We start from the raw sequence: 19,576 nt of genomic DNA on the forward strand, positions 1-19,576 counted from the left end.
AGGCTGGAAAAAATGAGCGACCCACATAGAATGTAAAAAAGTGAGTCGAACAAATAAAAACCGATAACGGCGAGGAAAAAAAAGTCAAAACAATTACAGAGTTTCGCGTCTGATAAGATTCTCCAAAACTGAGATAATAATTGTTTGAGAGTAGAGAGAGAGACGAAGGAGGGGTCTCGATCATGCAGTGAAAAGTAAATAAATAACCTTGATGAATTAAGCTATTTCTGACTTTTGGGTGAAGTGGCTTGGAGCCTCAAGTTACATGATCCACGATTTTTTGTGTTCACACTCATTTCGCACACACTCTCGCACACACGTTCGTCCAGGCTCTCAAGACGAATTACCTGTTTCAGCGCACGAGTATTTCGATTGGTATTTCAAATTTTTGGTGTTGATTTTTTTCATCACAAATTATTTGAGCAAAGGGCTACTCAACTTCGTCTAACAACCGACAATGGAGTTCAATTTTAAAGGAAAGACAATTCTCGTAACAGGCGCGGGGCAAGGTAAATAATTCAGCAGTTTTTATCTCATCTCATTTTTTCTAAAACTTCCGAGTTTTATTACAAATTTTTGGTATCGCTTTTTTTATGAAAAATGTTCTAAGCAAACGGTGCTTAATTACTTGACCGACAACAGAGCTCAATCTAGAAGAAAGGTGATTCTCGTGACAGGTTGGCAAGGAGGGTAAGAAATGCTAATTTTTTTTTTTAAAATCAAAAGTGTTTATTAAGAAAATACATAATAAATACACTGAAGACATGTCGGAATTCGCGCATCGTGTATATCGTCTGGAAGCCAATACAAATGATAGTCAGCGAGAAATACGAAAAAAAGGGGGTCAACCCGGAACAAATTGCATAACAATTTATTCCTGTGTAAACGTCATCAGTAGGTCCTCCTGAACACCAGAAAAAAAGTTTACCACGGTCCGACCCCGGAACACCCCCCAAAATGCCTAAAATCCAAAATTTCGGCCTTCTAAAATGTGCATATAACGTCGAGTGAGGTATCATTTCTCATGTAATTTTGGTCGTAGATTCCAAATTTGATGTCAAAATAGCCCTCCGGGCAAAGGGGGGCCCCGAAAACAAGATGGCGGCCAAATTCGAAAGGCAGGAGGGTGCATATTTTGAATTTTATGTTATGAGGCAAGTGAGGTATCAATTCATATGTAATTTCGGTTGTAGATTCGAAATATGAAGTCGCAAAAGCCCTCCGGTCAAAGGGGGGGTGGCGAATCCAAGATGGCGGCCAAAATTGAAAGGCTTAGAAGGGTACATTTTGAAAAGAAAAAAAATGCATGCATATTGGCGAGTGAGGTGTCATTTCCATGTATTTTTGAGCAAGGAATCTGAATCAGATGTAAAAAATGCACTTTACGAGAAAATAAGAAAAATAGTACTACCTACCGCAAGAAATTTAAAATCAGCTGATCCGCGCGTTCGCGCTATGAAGTTAACAAGTCAGAACATGCTCGCTTCCAAAACTCGTGTGTCTTTGCCGTTCCTTATTAGCAATCCCTGCACAGGATTTATCCTGTATTTTTTGTCAATTCCCTATTACTAGACATCGTGTACACTTAGTATCTCCGGAGTTTGCACGGAAAGAGCACGTCGTGAATTTTATGCGGACCGACGGTGTGAAAATTGCTTAATTATCTCGTATAATTAACTCAATGTACGAAGTTTTTCGTCGCTTTTGAATCTACCAGACATGGTTCTGATTTATTCGATTCTGTTCCTCCAATTTACTTAAAATTCGATCTAAGTTACTCGCTGTCTGCCGGTAAATCGTACTCTTCTCGGGACGCATTTCAAACGTACTTCGACGCGTATCGATCAGATGAACAAATAATACTTGAAAGTTTGAATACAATATTTTCGGCCGAAAATGGAAGAAAATGTGCAGTGCTGTATAATTTGTAAAGAAGGCAGTTCTGTTGAAGAATTGGTTTCCATTAAACAGCTAAGGGGGGCTAATAATATAAACGATGCTGCAAAAAAACGAGGTGCGAATATTACTGCGAGTGTCGGTAGTCTGGTGCATTCTGGCTGCAGAACAAATTTTGTGAATAAGAAGAGCATATAGCTTCATTACTCAAGGCAGAAAAAGCTGCTGAAGTTAAAGCAGCCGACCCTATAAATACAAGAGGTATGTTGTTTGGATCCTTCAATTGTCAAAGTGATTGTTTTTTTTGCACGAAATCAGTGGATGTTAAAAACAAGCATCAAATCGCGATAGTGCCTCTGCATGTTTCATGGTCAGAACTTTTTCGCTCGCTGAGTCTGTCCAGAGGATATGTAAAACTAGAGATGACAAGTGGGCATTGGAAGTAAAAGGTCGTATGGAGTACGTGCAAAACGATCTTGTTTCCGCCGATTGCGTTTATCACCGAATTTGCTACAGCAATTTTCAGTCAGGTTTGGAAGTTCCTAGTCGTTTTTCTAGCGAATGCGCCAATCGGAAGTCGCAAAAAGTAGGGAGACCTGAAAATAAATTAAGAACTGCAGCTTTTAACAAGGTATGTTCTTATATTGAAGAATATTATGGGCTCAGCCACACATTGGCTGATTTATGCTTGAAAATGGCGGAGTTTTTAGAGGATAAAGAAGAGCCATACGATTCTAAGTGGATGAAAATAAAACTGAAAGAACGCTTTGAGAATGAGATACAAATTTTTGACGAGCCCGGTAGACCGAATTATGTTATTCTTAGACAATCAGTCCACTCCATTTTAAATTCTCATTATAAAGTGCAACACAGTGATGATGAGACTTTAGAAAAAAAAAGAATCATTGAAACGGCTGCGAAACTTATTAGAAGTGATGTAGGAGCTATGGAGTATGATAACAAGGAATATTACCCATCTTTGGATCAATTAGATGCTCCTAATATATTAGATTTTCTCCCTGAGTCTTTAATCCTTTTTTGCACGAAAGCTTTTTCCGGCAGCAACATAGATTTAAAAATAGCCGCAATTGGCCAGAGTATTGTGCAAGCGATTCGACCTAGGGCTATAATAGCACCTTTACAGTTAAGCCTTGCGGTACATATGCATACTCATTTTAGGTCAAGTTTACTCATAAACATGCTTAATAAATTAAGTTTCTGTTCTTCTTACGACGAAGTCAAATTATTTGAACGTAATGCTGCCTTCACAAATGAAGGCGACTTTCTCTCCTCCCTCGAGAATGAAGGTGTATTCGATTCTATTGTATTTGCAGCTGATAATGTGGATCATAATTTACGCACATTAACAGGTAAAAATACCTTTCATGGGATGGGAATGATTGCAGCTATCACTCCAGCCCAAAAATATAACAAAAGAGTTAAAAGAGCTAAAATTTCAGATGATCAAATTATGAAATTGGCAAAAGTAGAAATAATACCTTACACAAGCGCTCATGAATCTTCAGTTACAGTACAATTTTCTGCATTACCTTCATTGTTACTTAGTGAATCTAATGTTGATCTTCTATGGTCGATGGCATGGCATTTTAAGCGTGATACCCCTAACTGGTCCGGTGCAATGAAGAATATCCATCTGGTTGATAATATCAAAAGAGCATCCGTCGTGCCTCTACCAATTCTCGATTTACAACCGAGTGATATGACTTGCATTTTATCAACATTAATGTATATAAATAAAATTGCTGAAAAATATGGCGTGACACCAATACTGACGTTCGACCAGCCATTATTTTGGAAAGCGTCTATTATTCTGAATAATGAAAAGTATAGAGATGAGCTTAAAGCTATTGTGCTTTTGCTTGGACCTTTTCATACAGTAATGAACTTGCTGGGGGCATGTGGAACTCTGATGGCCGGTGCAGGTCTTCGAGAAATTCTAGAAGTCGTGTATGGGGAAAACGCTGTAACGCACATGCTGAGCGGGAAAGCAGTTTCTAGGGCTTTTCGGGGGCACTTGCTCGTAAACTCAGCCCTCACATCATTGATTTTTGAAGAATTATTTACAAAAGAAACTGATGATAGTACAGATCAATTGAAGAATGAATTGTTAGAGTTTTACGAGGAAATTTCGAGTAAGAAGAAATCAATTCAAGATTTACAAAACTTGAGATCTTTAGATAAGCTGAAGAAAATGCTATGTGAAAAAACAACCGAGCTGTCAAAATCTTCAGTCACAAGTAAGCTGTGGTTAGAATATCAGAAATTGATCTTGCTTATTCGTAAGATGGTGCACGCCGACAGAGTCGGTTCCTGGAAGCTGCATTTAGAGGCAATCCAAGAGGCACTACCTGTTTTTGCTGCCGCTGGACATACTAATTACTTAAAATCTGCCTATCTTTATTTGCAAAATATGACCCAGCTTTCGAAAACTAACTCACCGGCAGTCAGTATTTTTGAAAAAGGTTTGCATGTTGTTCATAGAAGTGAGACACCGTGGTCGGGATTGGGCTGTGATTTGGTAATCGAACAAGTTTTAATGAGATCTCTGAAAACTACCGGTGGATTAACACGTGGAAGTGGACTAACTGAATTGCAGCGAGCTCTATGGGTGCTCTCAATGCCTGTTGTTGCAGAGTACAACACTGCTATGCAAGACTTGACCTATTGCACTTTCACCACGAGTGAGCAGCACAAAGAGATGTTGAAATCAAGAATTTCTCAAGATAGAAAAGATGCCATGAACATTTTTCTTCGCCTGGAGGAATTTTCACCGTTCACCAGTGACTCAACTCTCAGAAACATTGTCACAGGTGTTACATTTGATGAAAAGCTATACAATGTTCATGATTTTTTTGCAGAAGGTCAAAAACTTGTAGAAAAGCTACCTGGTAATAACGTTTTTTCCTTCGCCTGTAAAAGAAATGATAAGGTTCTAACTCTCGCCGTTCAGAAAAACGTCAAACTTGCAACGGATAAACAAACTAATATAGGTATTGAGCCTTCACTTCTGTTCCAAAGATTAATAGTGGGTGCGTGCAACGGCATGATAGATTTACAAGAAGCGCTTAAGCATGAATTGTGCTCATTTCCTCCGGCTCTCTTTGAATCACCCACTATTTTTAAAAAGGCTGACAAGTCACAAATAGTGAGGTGTGTCACCGATCACTGCACAAATTTAACTCAGAATTCAAGTACAAATGCCTCAGACTCAGAGGATGAACAAGCTGAAATACCTCCAAGCACTGCAAATGGTATTGAAAACGTTCAGTACGTTTTAGATGGTGGGTCATTACTTCATCGAGTACCATGGAAAAGTGGCCAAACCTACGACGCCATTGCACGATCCTATGCTCAATTCGTTGTTTCTAAGTACAACGAGGCCACGATAGTGTTCGATGGGTATCAAGAAAACGTTCCATCAATCAAAGACTCCACTCACCTCAAAAGAAGTCAAAAATCCAAATCCACGCCTACAATTAATTTCTCCCCAAAAACACCTTTTGTGGGCAAGAAAGAGGTATTTTTAGCGAATTCTGTCAACAAAAGTCGACTTATTCAATTGATAGGCACGCACCTCGAATCCATCGGGTGTAAGGTTGTATATGCGGAAGGAGATGCAGATATTGACATCGTCGAAGCGGGTGTTGCTGCCTGTAAGAGCAAAAATACAATTGTAATCGGAGAGGATTCGGACCTCTTTGTTCTTCTGTTAAATCGATATGAAGACACCAATTTCTCTTTGCACTTCAGAAGTGATATCAAACGCGCAAAATCCGAGAATATCGCGCATAATATCCCTTGGATCCGTCACAAAATCGGTAAACGTTTATGCAAGCAGCTAATGTTCCTGCATGCTTTTACCGGTTGCGATTCCACCTCCCATATGCATGGAATCGGAAAAGCAAGTACATTCAATATGCTTTTATCGAATCCTGACTTGCAAAAAGCTGCTGAAATTTTCTTAGAACCAAATCAAAGCTTTGAAAAAGTAGAGAAAGCCGGAATAGAGGTAACAACACTCCTTTATGGTGGCAAAAGAGGCAATACTCTTGAGGACCTCCGCCATCAAATGTTTAAAGAAAAAGTTGCTGCCTCAAAAGTTTTCGTGCGACCTGAAAAATTACCGCCTACAACATCTGCGGCAAAATACCATGCATTCAGGTGCTATTTGCAGATTCAAGTTTGGATTGGACAATCCGATCTGGATGCTTGTCAGTGGGGGTGGAGTATTAAAAACAGCGAGCTTCATCCTATCCTCAGCGACTTGCCCCCAGCTCCAGACTCGCTACTTACAATTTATTGTCCGGTGCAGTTGCAAGAGAGGATGTGAGACCATGCGGTGCACATGCAAAAAAATGAACGCATCGTGTACGGACCTGTGTAAAAATTGTGAAGACTCCACTTGCCAAAACTTGGAGAAAGCTTCGGATGAAGATCCTGACCAGCCTGACTCAGAATGTGAGTCAGTGTGTGATGATTCAGATTTTCTCTCATGTTGACTACGGAAGGTACGTCACACTTAATAACATTATCTTGATTTAAAATAGGTGCACTTGAAAATGAACAAGAATAAGTAACAGATTAGGTGCTCTGCTCAATCTTTTCATGCCTCAGACATCAATGCTTCTCACCATCTTGCAAATCTCTCATTTTATAAACAAATTAATCTCTGAAATTTTATTCAGATTCATTGACTGAAAATGCACAGAAAGTAATTCCTCACTTGCTTTGTTACGTGATTTTTCTTCTTTTTCAAATGCACCTTCCTGCCTTTCAAATTTGGCCGCCATCTTGGGGCACCTCCTTTAACCGGAGGGGGGGGGGGGCTTTTTTGACTTCATAAATGAAATCAACGACCAAAATTAGTTAGGAAATGATACCTCAATCGCCAATATGCATGCATTTTTTTTCTTTTCAAAATGTACCCTTCTGCCTTTCAATTTTGGCCGCCATCTTGGATTTGCCCCCCCCCCCCCTTTGACCGGAGGGCTTTTGCGACTTCATATTTCGAATCTACGACCGAAATTACATATGAATTGATACCTCACTTGCCTCATAACATAAAATTCAAAATATGCACCCTCCTGCCTTTCGAATTTGGCCGCCATCTTGTTTTCGGGGCCCCCCTTTGCCCGGAGGGCTTTTTTGACATCAAATTTGGAATCTACGACCAAAATTACATAAGAAATGATACCTCACTCGACGTTATAAGCACATTTTAGAAGGCCGAAATTTTACCGGCCTTATTATGGCCGCCATTTTGGATTTTAGGCATTTTGGGGGGTGTTCCGGGGTCGGACCGTGGTAAACTTTTTTTCTGGTGTTCAGGAGGACCTACTGATGACGTTTACACAGGAATAAATTGTTATGCAATTTGTTCCGGGTCAAACCGTATTTCTCGCTGACTATGATATAAACTTATAACTAAAGATATATACATTGTATAATTAATATCTACTTCCAATATGAGGATAAGTTGGACTTATATTACTAAGTAGATTTCGGGATCTTGAACTCCTAAAAAACTGTCACCACCACTGAGACTCGAACCCTTGAACTATTGGCCTAAAGTCAGACGCGTGATCGCTAAGCAACCTTGACCGGCTAAAAACAGGTTTTTTTTGTTTTTTTTTTTGTTTTTTTTGTCATGGATCCAATTTTGGTTCTTTAGAATAAACATTATATAAAGGTTGATAGAATTTTTCTGGAAACAGTAACGGGAATCGATAAATAAAATTGTCTTTTAAAGAAAAGATAATAGTGGAATGAGCTTATTTTTACGAGATGACTTGATACCGGAGACTATTTGGACTGCATTTTGCAATAATTTGGAACTATGATTTCTAGCTCAGTTTAAAAACAACGTATGTACCATCATTTTTCCCTATACACATAAGTGTTTTTCCAGAAGAGCCAGAATTTATTGTTCCAAATTGCAAAATACAGTCCATTTATACGTCTGGAAAACTTAACAAGAGTGTTTGATACCAATAACGACTGAAACTATGGCATTAGTTTAATTAAACATATTTTTGTGGTATTTTTTAAGAACTCCAAAAGGCCGGGAAGTTCGTGTTTTGACCATAGCGCATTACTCTCAAAGATGTAATCTTTCTATGGTACAGAGAAAAAGTATACCTGAGCGCATTTTCCCCTAGGGCTATCACTCAATGAAACTTAGACCTGAAGACTAAGAGAATACCGCATATTTTCGACGATCAAATTTGAAGAAAAACACTATCTTGAGTAAGGAAAATTCTGAAAAACTTATATCCTCGCGGTTTGACTTAGAAATCGATAAAAAATCATGAAATAAGTTTCTCTAAATATGACATAAAGATGATTCGCGTCGCTAACGCTTGTGGAAACATAGCTTTAAAATCATTGCAGCTGGTCGCGCGGCCGTTTTCGCGTCAACCTCGCTCTGTGGAGACGCAGCTTCAGTGTGCATGCTAAGAATACACCACTGCTATCGCACTCATCTGAGGCACTGCAATTCACACAATGTTTTTGATCTTGAACTTATGAAGGTGTGAGTACATTGACTCCATTTTACTCAAGAAGCGGTGTCTTTAGTGGAAATATTGTGTCACGCACTAGAGTGTTTCCTGCGAATTTTTCCTTCTTGAAATTCAGCTAGACAATTAAATAAACTATTGCGTGACCTAACTTGAAGAGCAATGTGGAGTATTTTATAAACCGAGTGATTCAGTACCTTCGGGATTGTTTGGACAACATTTTGCAATTGTAAGAACTATTATTTTCGAGCGCTTCCAAGTACTATAGATGTGGAAATAAGTTTGCGTGTCGCCGCAAAGTAGATCGAGCTTTCAGGAGTTTTTTTCTACAACCACTGTAATATTTGATGTTAAAATCATCACATTATTAGCTTTAATAAGTGGTTTTTGAAGGAAACTTTACGAAAAAAAGTTTGGAATTACTTTCGTATTTCGCATCACGGAAGGTATAAGCTTTTAAAGTTTCCAAATAATGCCCGAGCACTCCCATTGACACATTTTATTGTGCGCCGCGCAGTGGATTGAGTTAACAGAGGAAGTCGGGCAAAATTTAGAAACTTTAAACGCTTTGTTTCGTCCAAAACTTATGTTTATAGATAAAAATAAACTATTCCATTTTTCAGTATTTTTCGGTGGTGAGGTTAAAAACTGAGAGAGACATTCGGAGAGTATTATTTTTCATTAAAATACTTTTGTGGGAAAAATGTATTTGAGGACTTGTGTGTAACAACGCTGGAAAAAAAAGTAGCTTGAGACAAATCAAAATCAGCTTGAAACAAGCTGGAAAAAATCTTAAATTTGCCGCCAAGAAACGTATATAGCTTGAAATAAGCACGGCCGTGCTGCTTGAAATTAGCTACCCGGCGGAATCTTACTTATTTTTCGTTTAATGCTCGGATCCAATACTAAATACTGAAAGTTTTATTCATTTTTTATAAAATTCCGTAACGTAGGGATAAAACGTTACTGATTCTTCGACATGGATCATGTTGAAGTCGTCGTGCGTTGCCGCGGGTTTTTTTCTCGGTTTGCGGCACTGTTAAAATGCGCGGCTTTTAGAGATCTCCTGGAATGACTTGAGAATGTAGGAATGTATAACTTAATGCCCGTGTCGAAAATGAAGGCGGAGTGGTTACATGTTACAATCCAATGGAAACTTAATTCAAGAAGTAGGCTGCAAACTTAATTTAAGTCTAATTTTTTCAGCTATTTCCAAGATTCGTGTCATGCTTGAAACCAGGATTCTTGAATCGAGTATACAGTATCTTGAATCAAGAAACAACTTCTTAGAATTAGCAGCCATGGTGGCTTGATGTAAGACTCAGCAGGTTTGACTCAAGATTTTTGTGCTGCTTAAATCAAGCTAGCAGGTGATCCAAGCTATATAAGGTAGCTGCAATTAAGAATCTCGAATTTTGAATTTAGCAATAAATTGCTTGTTTTAAGATAAAAATTCTTGAATCAAGCTGATTTTTTCTCAAGATTCCGAGACGGCTTGACCGTAGCAGACTTTTTTTCCCAGTAAATAGCAGTCGCTGACATCCGCCATTTTTAGGGAAAACGCTTTTTTCGAATTCTGGAGCCCTCGCGAGAATGCCTCTGCAAAGTTTCAGATTTCCAGTGCAATTTTTCGGCAAGATACGAACTACTAACCATGTTATTTCCACTGTTCTCTGCGGTCAGCGCGGCAGGACACCGCTGGAGATTCGAACGCACTTGCGATAACTGCTCGCGCATCTACCATGGGCTGAAGCTGACACTCAAATGACACGTATTGGGACCGTCTCGCCAGAATTGTTGATTTTTTAACTGATTTTATAATTGGTTCCTTATTGTTGTTGCAGAAGTTGCGAACGGCTTAGTTTTTTGTCCAGTTTTATTAAATGACTCAGCGGACTTACTTTTGGTTCCTTTAAATCGTTACACCAGCCTTACCCTTCCTGAAGACTTTGTTTCATGCATAAAAAAACGTTCTCAGTAAAAATAGCGAATGTCAATTTTTTTTTTTTTTTGAAATCGCTCTTACTCCTTCAATTTTTCACTTACATAAATAGTAAAGCGCGTGTTTTTTACAGGAAGAGTTGCTCTTCATGAAAATTTTTACAAGAACCCTCTCAGTTCTACGAGTGGCAAAGTACAGAGCTTTGAACACTGGAAAAAAAACACATTGGATCTAGAGTCCAGACTCTTAAAAACATCGACAAGAAAAAGTACTCTTGATTCAATCAGAATCTAGCTTAAATCAAGAACCAAGCCTCTTAATTTAAGCGGATTCCGTTTTGATTCAAGCAAAAATCCGATTAAATCAAGAGTATTTTTTCTTTTCAATGTTTTCAAGAGTCTGGACTCTAGATCCAATGTGCTTTTTTTTCAGTGAAAACTCCAAACGCGACTTTCTCACAATGTGTAAACTTGACATCCGCTATCGTTACATATAAGTCCTTATTTGTGTTTCGCTCATGTGTTAGTGACCCATTTTCTGCGTAGGGATTGGAAAGGGCGTTTGCCTGAAGCTGGTGAACAGCGGGGCCAAAGTTATAGCCGTTTCAAAATCCAAGGAGTCCCTGGATGAGCTGGCGAAGAAAAACCCCAACATCGAGCCGATCGCGGTGGACCTGGACAGCTGGTCCGAGACGAGAAAGGCGCTCTCCAACATAGGCCCGGTCGACGGACTCGTAAACAACGCAGCCATCGCCAAGATCAATCACTTCTTCGATATAACCGAGAATGATATCGACAGGTACGAAGACACTGGAGAATTAAAATTGAGAATTCGCTGATGCACTGGAAAAAAAAAACACATTGGATCTTGAGTCCAGACTCTTGAAAACATTGACACGAGAAAATACTCTTGATTCAATCGGATTTTTGCTTGAATCAAAACAAAATCCGCTTAAATTAAGAGGCTTTGTTCTTGATTTAAGCTAGATTCTGATTGAATCAAGAGTACTTTTTCTTGTCGATGTTTTTAAGAGTCTGGACTCTAGATCACCAATGTATTTATTTTTCCAGTGTGTCTGAAATTTTGTGAATTTCATCTTTAAAATAATACTGCTAGGAAAACTGAGTACGAGGATATCCTTGGTTTCAAAATTGAGCAATTATTAGCGAAAATATGACAAAATAACCTAATCTGATAAAATACATGTGTTTAAATGGAAAATGCCGCCAGATGACATCATAAGTCGGCACGTTTTCTCGTTTTTAAATGTATTTTTTCCAATTTCCCATGTCAATTCTCAATTTGCAAGCAACTTTTTTATTGCTTCATCTGAAAGTGCTTAAAGAGCTGATTTAAAAGTATTTTTAAAAAATTTTACTGATTTGGGAAAAAGTATAAAAATAGATTTAAAAGTGAGAAAATGTGCCGCCTCATGACGTCATCTGCCGGTATTCCCAATTCCCAAAACACATGCATTTTAGCAGATTAGATCATTTTGTCATATCTTCCCCAATAACTGTTTAATTTACGAACCAAGGGTATTCTAGAGTTCAGTTCACTCAATAGTTTCCACTTTAACATGAAATTCATCAAATTTCAGACACCTGCAAATTCTCCATTGATCGTAATCGATAGTGGTCCGATGTATCGTTTGGTTCAGAACAATAGAACATGATCTCAAACAAACATTTTAGGAGTTAGGTTGCAAAAACTGAGAATAAGAAAAAAATGTCACTTTTCATTGCCATTTGGTACTCCAAAGGACAAAAAAATCTATTTAAAAACCCGTTTCCTCATATTTCTCGATTGACTTTTGCGGTTACGTCCACATGTTGAACCAATCGATATGGACACAATCTCACCTGTTTGATGTATCGAATATCATCCATAATATTTTAGGGGAGAATCCTGCTGCCGTGATAGCGAATAGTAAAAAGCAAAAAGGCAGTAAAAGCAAACATGAAGTTTTGAAGAAAAGGGCTCAGAAGCTTCTGACCGGAAAATTCTAATGAAAGAAGTCTCAGTTCTTTGTCAAATTGCCAATAATCATGCGAAAGACTCCTAAAAAATCGCTTGGATGTTTAAAAATCGACCGATTTCATATCGATTACAAATACGGCAATGTTAGCTCCTGCAAGACTACGTGAATACCTCACGCATTGCGCTTACTCCACGGTGCGCGCTGTTAGTGCCTACAAGACTGCGTGTATACTTCACGCATTGCACGTACGCCACTGCGCTGCCGTGATAGCGAAGAGTGCAGTAGGTGCAAAAATGAAGTTCTGAGAAAACGGGCTCAGAGGCGCCTGCAGACCGGAGAATTGTACTGAAAGAAGCCTCCCTTACTTGTCAAATTGCCGATAATCATCCAAAAGACTCCTAGAAATCGTTTAGATGATTGAATACCGACCGATTTTATTTGAATTACATTAAAAGGGTATTATTCATTTTCATGTTAAATTTAATCACCGATTTTATTCGAATTACATTAAAAGGGTATTATTCATATTCAAGTTAAATTAGTGTTAGGAAAGACAGCCGTAAGTTGGACACACAACAAACGCATTTTCAGGTTAGAAATTGGTAGAAGAGGGCGGTACTTCACCTGAAAATACTGTTTTCATTGGCTCTCTGGAGGAATATTGTAATTGCTGTCTTGCCTGAAACTACGTCATTTTTTGCGCAAATACGGCTTTCTCATGCGTCTCGTTTTCATACAATTAAGATGAATTTTGAAGGAAACTCGATTTCAAACACTTGACACTAGCTGCTCTCTTCACTATCACACTGAAAAAAAAACACGTTGGATCTACAGTTCAGACTCTTGAAAACATTGTCAAGAAAAAGTACTCTTGATTAAATTGGATTTTTGCATGAATCAAAACGAAATCCGCTTAAATTAAGAGGCTTCGTTTTTATTTAAGCTAGCTTCTGATTGAATCAAGAGTACTTTTTCTTGTCGACACTGGAAAAAAAACATATTGGATCTAGAGTCCAGAATCTTAAAAACATCGACAAGAAAAAGTACTCTTGATTCAATCGGATTTAAGCTTAAATCAAAAACCCAGCCTCTTAATTTCACGGATTCCCTCAGCGGATTTCCTTTTGATTTAAGCTTAAATCTGATTGAATCAAGAGTATTTTTCTTGTCAATGTTTTCGACAGTCTGGACTCTAGATCCAATGTGTTCTTTTTTTCCAGTGTATCACGGCATCATGAGTTCCTATCCTTACGATGTAAAATTTACTGATGCTGCTACACTCAATAAAAATTGAGGAGTGAAACTGGTTGCCGAAGTTTATGTGGCACACAAAACCCCAAGCAACATGAATGCATGGTGAAATCAGCATCATAAACGCGTGTGCCACTCCGCAGAAAGAGTACATTCCGCTCCGTGTATTAATGTAAATCAGTCCGTACGGAGTGTGGATTCCACTCTGCATCTATTGCTCTGGTTTCTTGGGCGCTGTATAAACTTCGGCTCGGAATTCCACTCCAAAATGTTTAAAAGTGCAAGTTACACTTTTTGCATTTCCTACAGGATGAATTCTCAAAAACTATTTGCGGTTAAATTTCTGACATTATTTTCTGCCCATAGACGCACTGGAAAAAAAACACAATGGATCTAGAGTCCAGACTCTTAGAAACATCGACAAGAAAAAATATACATCTTTTCAACTCGATTCAATCGGATTTTTGCTTAGATCAAGAACCAAGCCTCTTAGTTTGAGCAGGTTTCCTTTTGATTTAAGCTTAAATCTGATTGAATCAAGAGTATTTTTTCTTGTCAATGTTTTCAAGAGTCTGGACTCTAGATCCAATGTGTTTTTTTTTTCCAGTGCAACATGAATGATGCGACCAATCCCGCCTCGCCATTGAATTTCTGATTACAGACGCCGTTCCGAATGTGCACTGACAAAGTAACGCAAAATCCTGCTGTAAATGAACATCATTTTGAGAAAATATCCGCACACTTTTTTTTAAAAAGAAATTGATTGACTCATTTGACATCAAATTTATTTAATATTTTTAGCTCGTTCAGCGTCAACGTGAAAGCAGCCATCAACGTCGCGCAAATAGTGGCCAAAGGAATGGCCGAACGAGGGAAAGGCAGTATAGTCAACATTTCATCTCAATCAGCAATGGTGAGTAATTATTCAGATGTCATTAAAAGCCATTAAATAGTCCGTTAAGTAAAAATAATTTTTTTAAATGATAGATAGATTTTAAGATATTTATTTCAAATGTAAAACATAAAAAAAACATTAATCTGCGCGGCAAATTGGAATACCCAATTATTCTGCCGGATCAGACATAAAATAAAATTCGACTGATAAAAATGTATGAAAAGAAAAAAGTAATAACATGAATACGTTAACATAAATGAAAACTAGAAAGAGAATTAATTATAATAAACATTAATTCAGTACAAAAAAATGAGGGAAAAAGAGAGAAAAAAAATATATAATTATTATAATTAAAATATTATTATGAGAATCTCAATTATTTCCAAAACGCAATGTTTTCCGGACTTGGCGCTGAGTGGAGGTAGATCCATATTGCTTGTTTGTTTCATACATTTAAGGTGTTTTAGCGAAGCTGGGCCATTAACATCTAGAGCAGAGATCACAAAAAGAGAAGTACAAAGAAAAAATAAATTAAATTTGAAGATTCCTTAGCGAGGCGCCAAGGCGCCTGGCGCTTATAGTACTGCTTGAAATAGAAGGCAATACGTACATTTTGTTTTAATTTTGTGGTATTTTTGCAACACAAGGCGATCTCTGCTACTTGAGAGGTCCGTTTTTGTCGACTTTGGTCCTGATATTCATCTCGAAGGCAGTAAATTTTGACTGTGGAGTTGAATTAACTTTTGCAATAAGGAATCATTATCTCTGGCTCTTCCATAAAAGCACTTTTCTGCATAGGGAGACCAATGGTATATATGTTGTATCTAAAAGGAGCCAGAGGTACTGGTTCCTTATTGCAAAATTTGGTCCAGTTATGAGTGTAAAATGTAAAGATTGGATTTGTTTTGTGAGTGTAGAAGGGTCACGAGGACCACACGATTTACTGCGGGACGAAGGCTGCGTTGGACGGCGTGACTCGAGTGATGGCTCTGGAGCTGGGCAAGTACAACATCCGGACCAACTGCGTCAACCCGACGATCGTCCTCACCAAGATGGGCCGCAACTGGTGGTCGGAGCCCTCCAGGGGGGAACCCGCCCTCGAACGCATCCCACTCGGCAGATTCGCCGGTACGTCCTCCCCTCTACCTACAAGAAAAAATTATAATTATCATAAAAAACGACAAATATGAACCAATTTTCCTTCAACTTTCACGAATAATCGGAAAAAAATGAATAATAGATAATCGAATCATCACAGAAAAAAATAGATGGCGCTGACGACAGAACCATCTGTTCACAGGGCTCCTGCAGTTTTTTTGCTATGCTTACAGAATTGTTCTGTTGTGAGAACAAAACTTCGGTCGTGGGAACAGAGTACACTGGAAAAAAAACACATTGGATCTGGAGTCCAGACTCTTGAAAGCATTGAAAAGAAAAAATACTCTTGATTAAATCGGATTTTTGCTTGAATCAAAACGAAATCCGCTTAAATTAAGAGGCTTGGTTCTTGATTTAAGCTAGATTCTGCTTGAATCAAGAGTACTTTTCTTGTCGATGTTGTTAAGAGTCTGAACTATAGATCCAATGTGAATTTTTTCCAGGGTACTCTGTCCTCATAACGGAAGCTTCTGTGACTGTTACAAAAAAATTGCAGGAGCCCTGTGAACAGAACTATTTTTTTCGGTGATTAAGGAATAGATTTTTTCAATAATTGAAAAAAAAAACAAAAAAAAAACGGGGTGTCTACTAAAAAAGAAACCGACAAGGCCGGCGTAGAGGCTACTTCAATGTTGAGGAGATTTGATGGACGCTATATTTTGTGTCAGATACGATATATCGCATCGATTGGTTCCATTCTTCCAGCCACATATCAGTTTTCGCAAATTTTGAGATCGCAATTCTTTTGTCAGGAGACTAAAGAATTCACTTACCAAATACGACAAACAAATTCAACGAAATAAAGGCATGATTCTTTTTAGAGGAAAAATAGCGCATCAGAATGCAGTTTCGATATCAGTATCGAATGCGATATTTTTCCTCTAAAAAAACCACGCATTTATTAAATTGAATTTGCTTGGCAAAATCGGTACGTGAATTCTTCAGTCTCCCGGCGAGAGAATTGCAATCTCAACGCTCGAGAAAAATGACGAGTAGCTGAAGAATTGGAGCCGATCGATGCAATACGTCACATGTCGTTCTGACGCTAAATATGGCGTCCATCGAATCATCTTAATCTCCCATCACATTGTTAAGGGGCAGAGATACAACTATTCGTACTCTCCGGAATGCGAGAGGTATCACACCACAATTGAAGGCGTTTTGAAAACTGCCAACTTTCCACAGCGAGACTCTTGTGTCACATAAATATATAAATATAAAATAAATAATGTAAAAAATATACAATAAGTAGTCAAATCGCAAATGCCTCACACATGCAACATCTCCATTAGCACCTGAAAAGAAAAGCGTATATACCCCGTAAAAAGATTAGATACTGCTCCGCAATTCTGTTTCTGTTTCTTACATTTCTGGGGTTTTTTTTTTTTTTCAGAGGTTGATGAGGTGGCCGATGCTGTTATGTTCCTGCTGAGTGACAATTCAGCCATGATCAACGGAATTTCGCTCTTGATCGATGGTGGTCATGTCGCTTCACCTTACCGCGCCAGCAAGTGAACCAGTGCTGAATCTCTTCGACCAAATGAAAATCATCTGGTTTCGGGACATTCCGTCAACGATTTTTTGTCCGCGTGTCTGTTTTGTCCAGTAGTCTGCGTCCACGCGTAAAAGAAGAGTTGTGTTGAAAGAAACTATACAAAAATGAATTTAAAGGGGAAAAAACCAAAAGATAAAAGAAATAATTAAAAAGCTTTGGGGATCATTAAATTTGACATGGAACCACCTTAATATTTACAAAACACATTTTATATTTTCCTTTGATACATTTTATTTCATCAATTTAAATGAGGAAAATCCATGCAGAATGTGCACAAATTTCAAAATCGTGAGCTGAAAAACGCCGACTCCGCGATTTTAAATATTAGAGCCGAACACAGAGCGGAGCTACCGGCACGAAACGCCTTTAAACCTAAGGGAATACTTCACGCATTGCGCAATGCTTGAAGTTTCCCCTTAGGTTTGTAGGCGTCAATGCGAGTTAGGAGTTGGCCAGCCGCCCGCCACGGCGCTTCAAGCAACTATTTCACAACAGAGGTGTTGCACAGTATCAATCGAAATTGAAGGCGCTCCAACATTTTAAGAATAATGGGCATCCTTCAAAAGTACGGAACTCTCCTCGCAAAAAATATCAAGGTACTACGGCACGACTCGCGCGGCAAAAAACGCGTGGACATTAACTACTGGAAGAACCAGGTTTGCGGACAAAAAATCGGTGTCGAAATGTCATTGAACCAATCATCTTATATAAGAGTGTTGAAGAATAAGAAGCAAAAGCTAGAAGAGGAGGAGATAGATGTCCAATGGATTCGTTCTAAATCTTAGCTGCAGTTGACGCTGGTTTTGAGATTATGAGGAAAATTACTCAAAAATACCTATTGAAGCAAGACGTGCAAAAATGCGTGAATTGCTTGCGAGAATTCTGCGAAATGAGGATTAAAGTGCGAACTCTCATCGTAATTTTCCAACCACTCTCCATAAAAAATTGAATCATAATTTGACGGTGGCTGAAATTTCCAAAGAACCCATTATATTTTCCAACATATCTAAGAACCGATCAGTTATCACACAAGTCGTTTGTGCCGGCTTTCTGATCCCCTCCTCCTAGTTATCCTCCCGTAAACCAACATCTCACTCTATTTGAATCACATAAACCTGACGTGACCCTCTCTCCCAAATGCTTCCCAAAATAACGCAGAAAACCCGAGAAAACTTTCGGGAAATATTATTTCTTTGAAACTGGGAGACTTAAGCACACTGGAAAAAAACACATTGAATCTAGAGTCCAGACTCTTAAAAACATCGACAAGAAAAAATACTCTTGATTCAATCAGATTTAAGCTTAAATCAAGAACCAAGCCTCTTAATTTGAGCGGGTTTCCTTTTGATTTAAGCTTAAAACTGCTTGAATCAAGATTCCTTTTTCTTGTCAATGTTTTCAAGAGTCTGGACTCTAGATCCAATGTGTTTTTTTTTCCAGTGTAAGCTTGAATGCAAAACTTTTCCCCCTTCTGTAAAGTTTCGTGAACTAACCTCAGACTCCCTCCCCTTTAAGATATTTATTTGATTCTGCACATGCAAGAAGTAAAATTATTTTCGGAGCTGAATCGAGTTTCGATTACCAAGCAAGACTTTGTGGACCTCAATTTTGGATATTTAGGATAAAATCAGAGTTGTCTTCTTCTTCAGTTTTGCTCCTCCTGTTCTTGTCTCTGCTCTCATGTCTGACAAAAGTCTTTGGTATTTTGTAAAAGTGTAAATAAACTGTATATTTCAGGAAAATAAACGAAAAAAATTTGAGCTTTGTGAAGATTATTATTCTATTTTTCTAAATTAGTAAAATGCAAAAAAATTCTTGAAAAGAGGTGCAGTTTTGAATATAAGTCGCTGCGGTGGCCTGCAGTGCCGTAGCTAGAAAGTTGTCATGGATGAGCTGGGGTCAGTGGCGTGGCATACTTTGTGATAAACAGATTTTATATACAGCGATATATCGAATAATCCGCCATTTAAACCTATGGAAAAGGATCGATAAGCAGGGTATTCGCGACGAACAACTTAATAATCAATTCTTTTCCTCAGCTTCAAATGGAGAAATATGGATAGTCAATCATTCACGTCTCGCCACCGGGGGAGCGAGGGGGGTCCGTGGTCGAAAATTTCGAAATGAAGGGAAGTCCAAAGTGAAACTAAAAATACGTACATTGCCTCTTGAGTGAGCCAGAAATAATGGGTACCTTATTGCAAAATGTGCAATGCAATTTGCCTTAATTTCTCCCGTACTCAATTCTTTACACGAGAAAACGAAAAAAAATGTAACGCCTTGATACTTTCTGCGATTTTTTTGGGATAGTGAGAATATAAAATCACAGAATTTCATTTCAATACGTCACTAAGTTTTC

At 38.3% G+C, this 19,576-nt stretch overlaps 1 protein-coding gene across 1 annotated transcript; it reads left to right on the forward strand.

Moving 5' to 3' along the window:
* Positions 1-212: 212 nt before the first annotated feature.
* LOC109040855 (L-xylulose reductase) lies at positions 213-18,977 on the forward strand. Its single transcript, XM_072304040.1, has 5 exons — positions 213-509; positions 10,923-11,175; positions 14,411-14,522; positions 15,422-15,632; positions 17,056-18,977. Exons 1-5 carry the CDS (start codon positions 458-460, stop codon positions 17,175-17,177), a joined length of 750 nt encoding a protein of 249 aa, XP_072160141.1. The 5' UTR covers positions 213-457; the 3' UTR covers positions 17,178-18,977.
* The last annotated feature ends 599 nt before the right edge of the window (positions 18,978-19,576 follow it).

The sequence above is a fragment of the Bemisia tabaci genome, chromosome 9, assembly GCF_918797505.1.
Source record: "Bemisia tabaci chromosome 9, PGI_BMITA_v3".
NCBI classification, from domain to species: Eukaryota; Metazoa; Arthropoda; class Insecta; order Hemiptera; family Aleyrodidae; genus Bemisia; species Bemisia tabaci.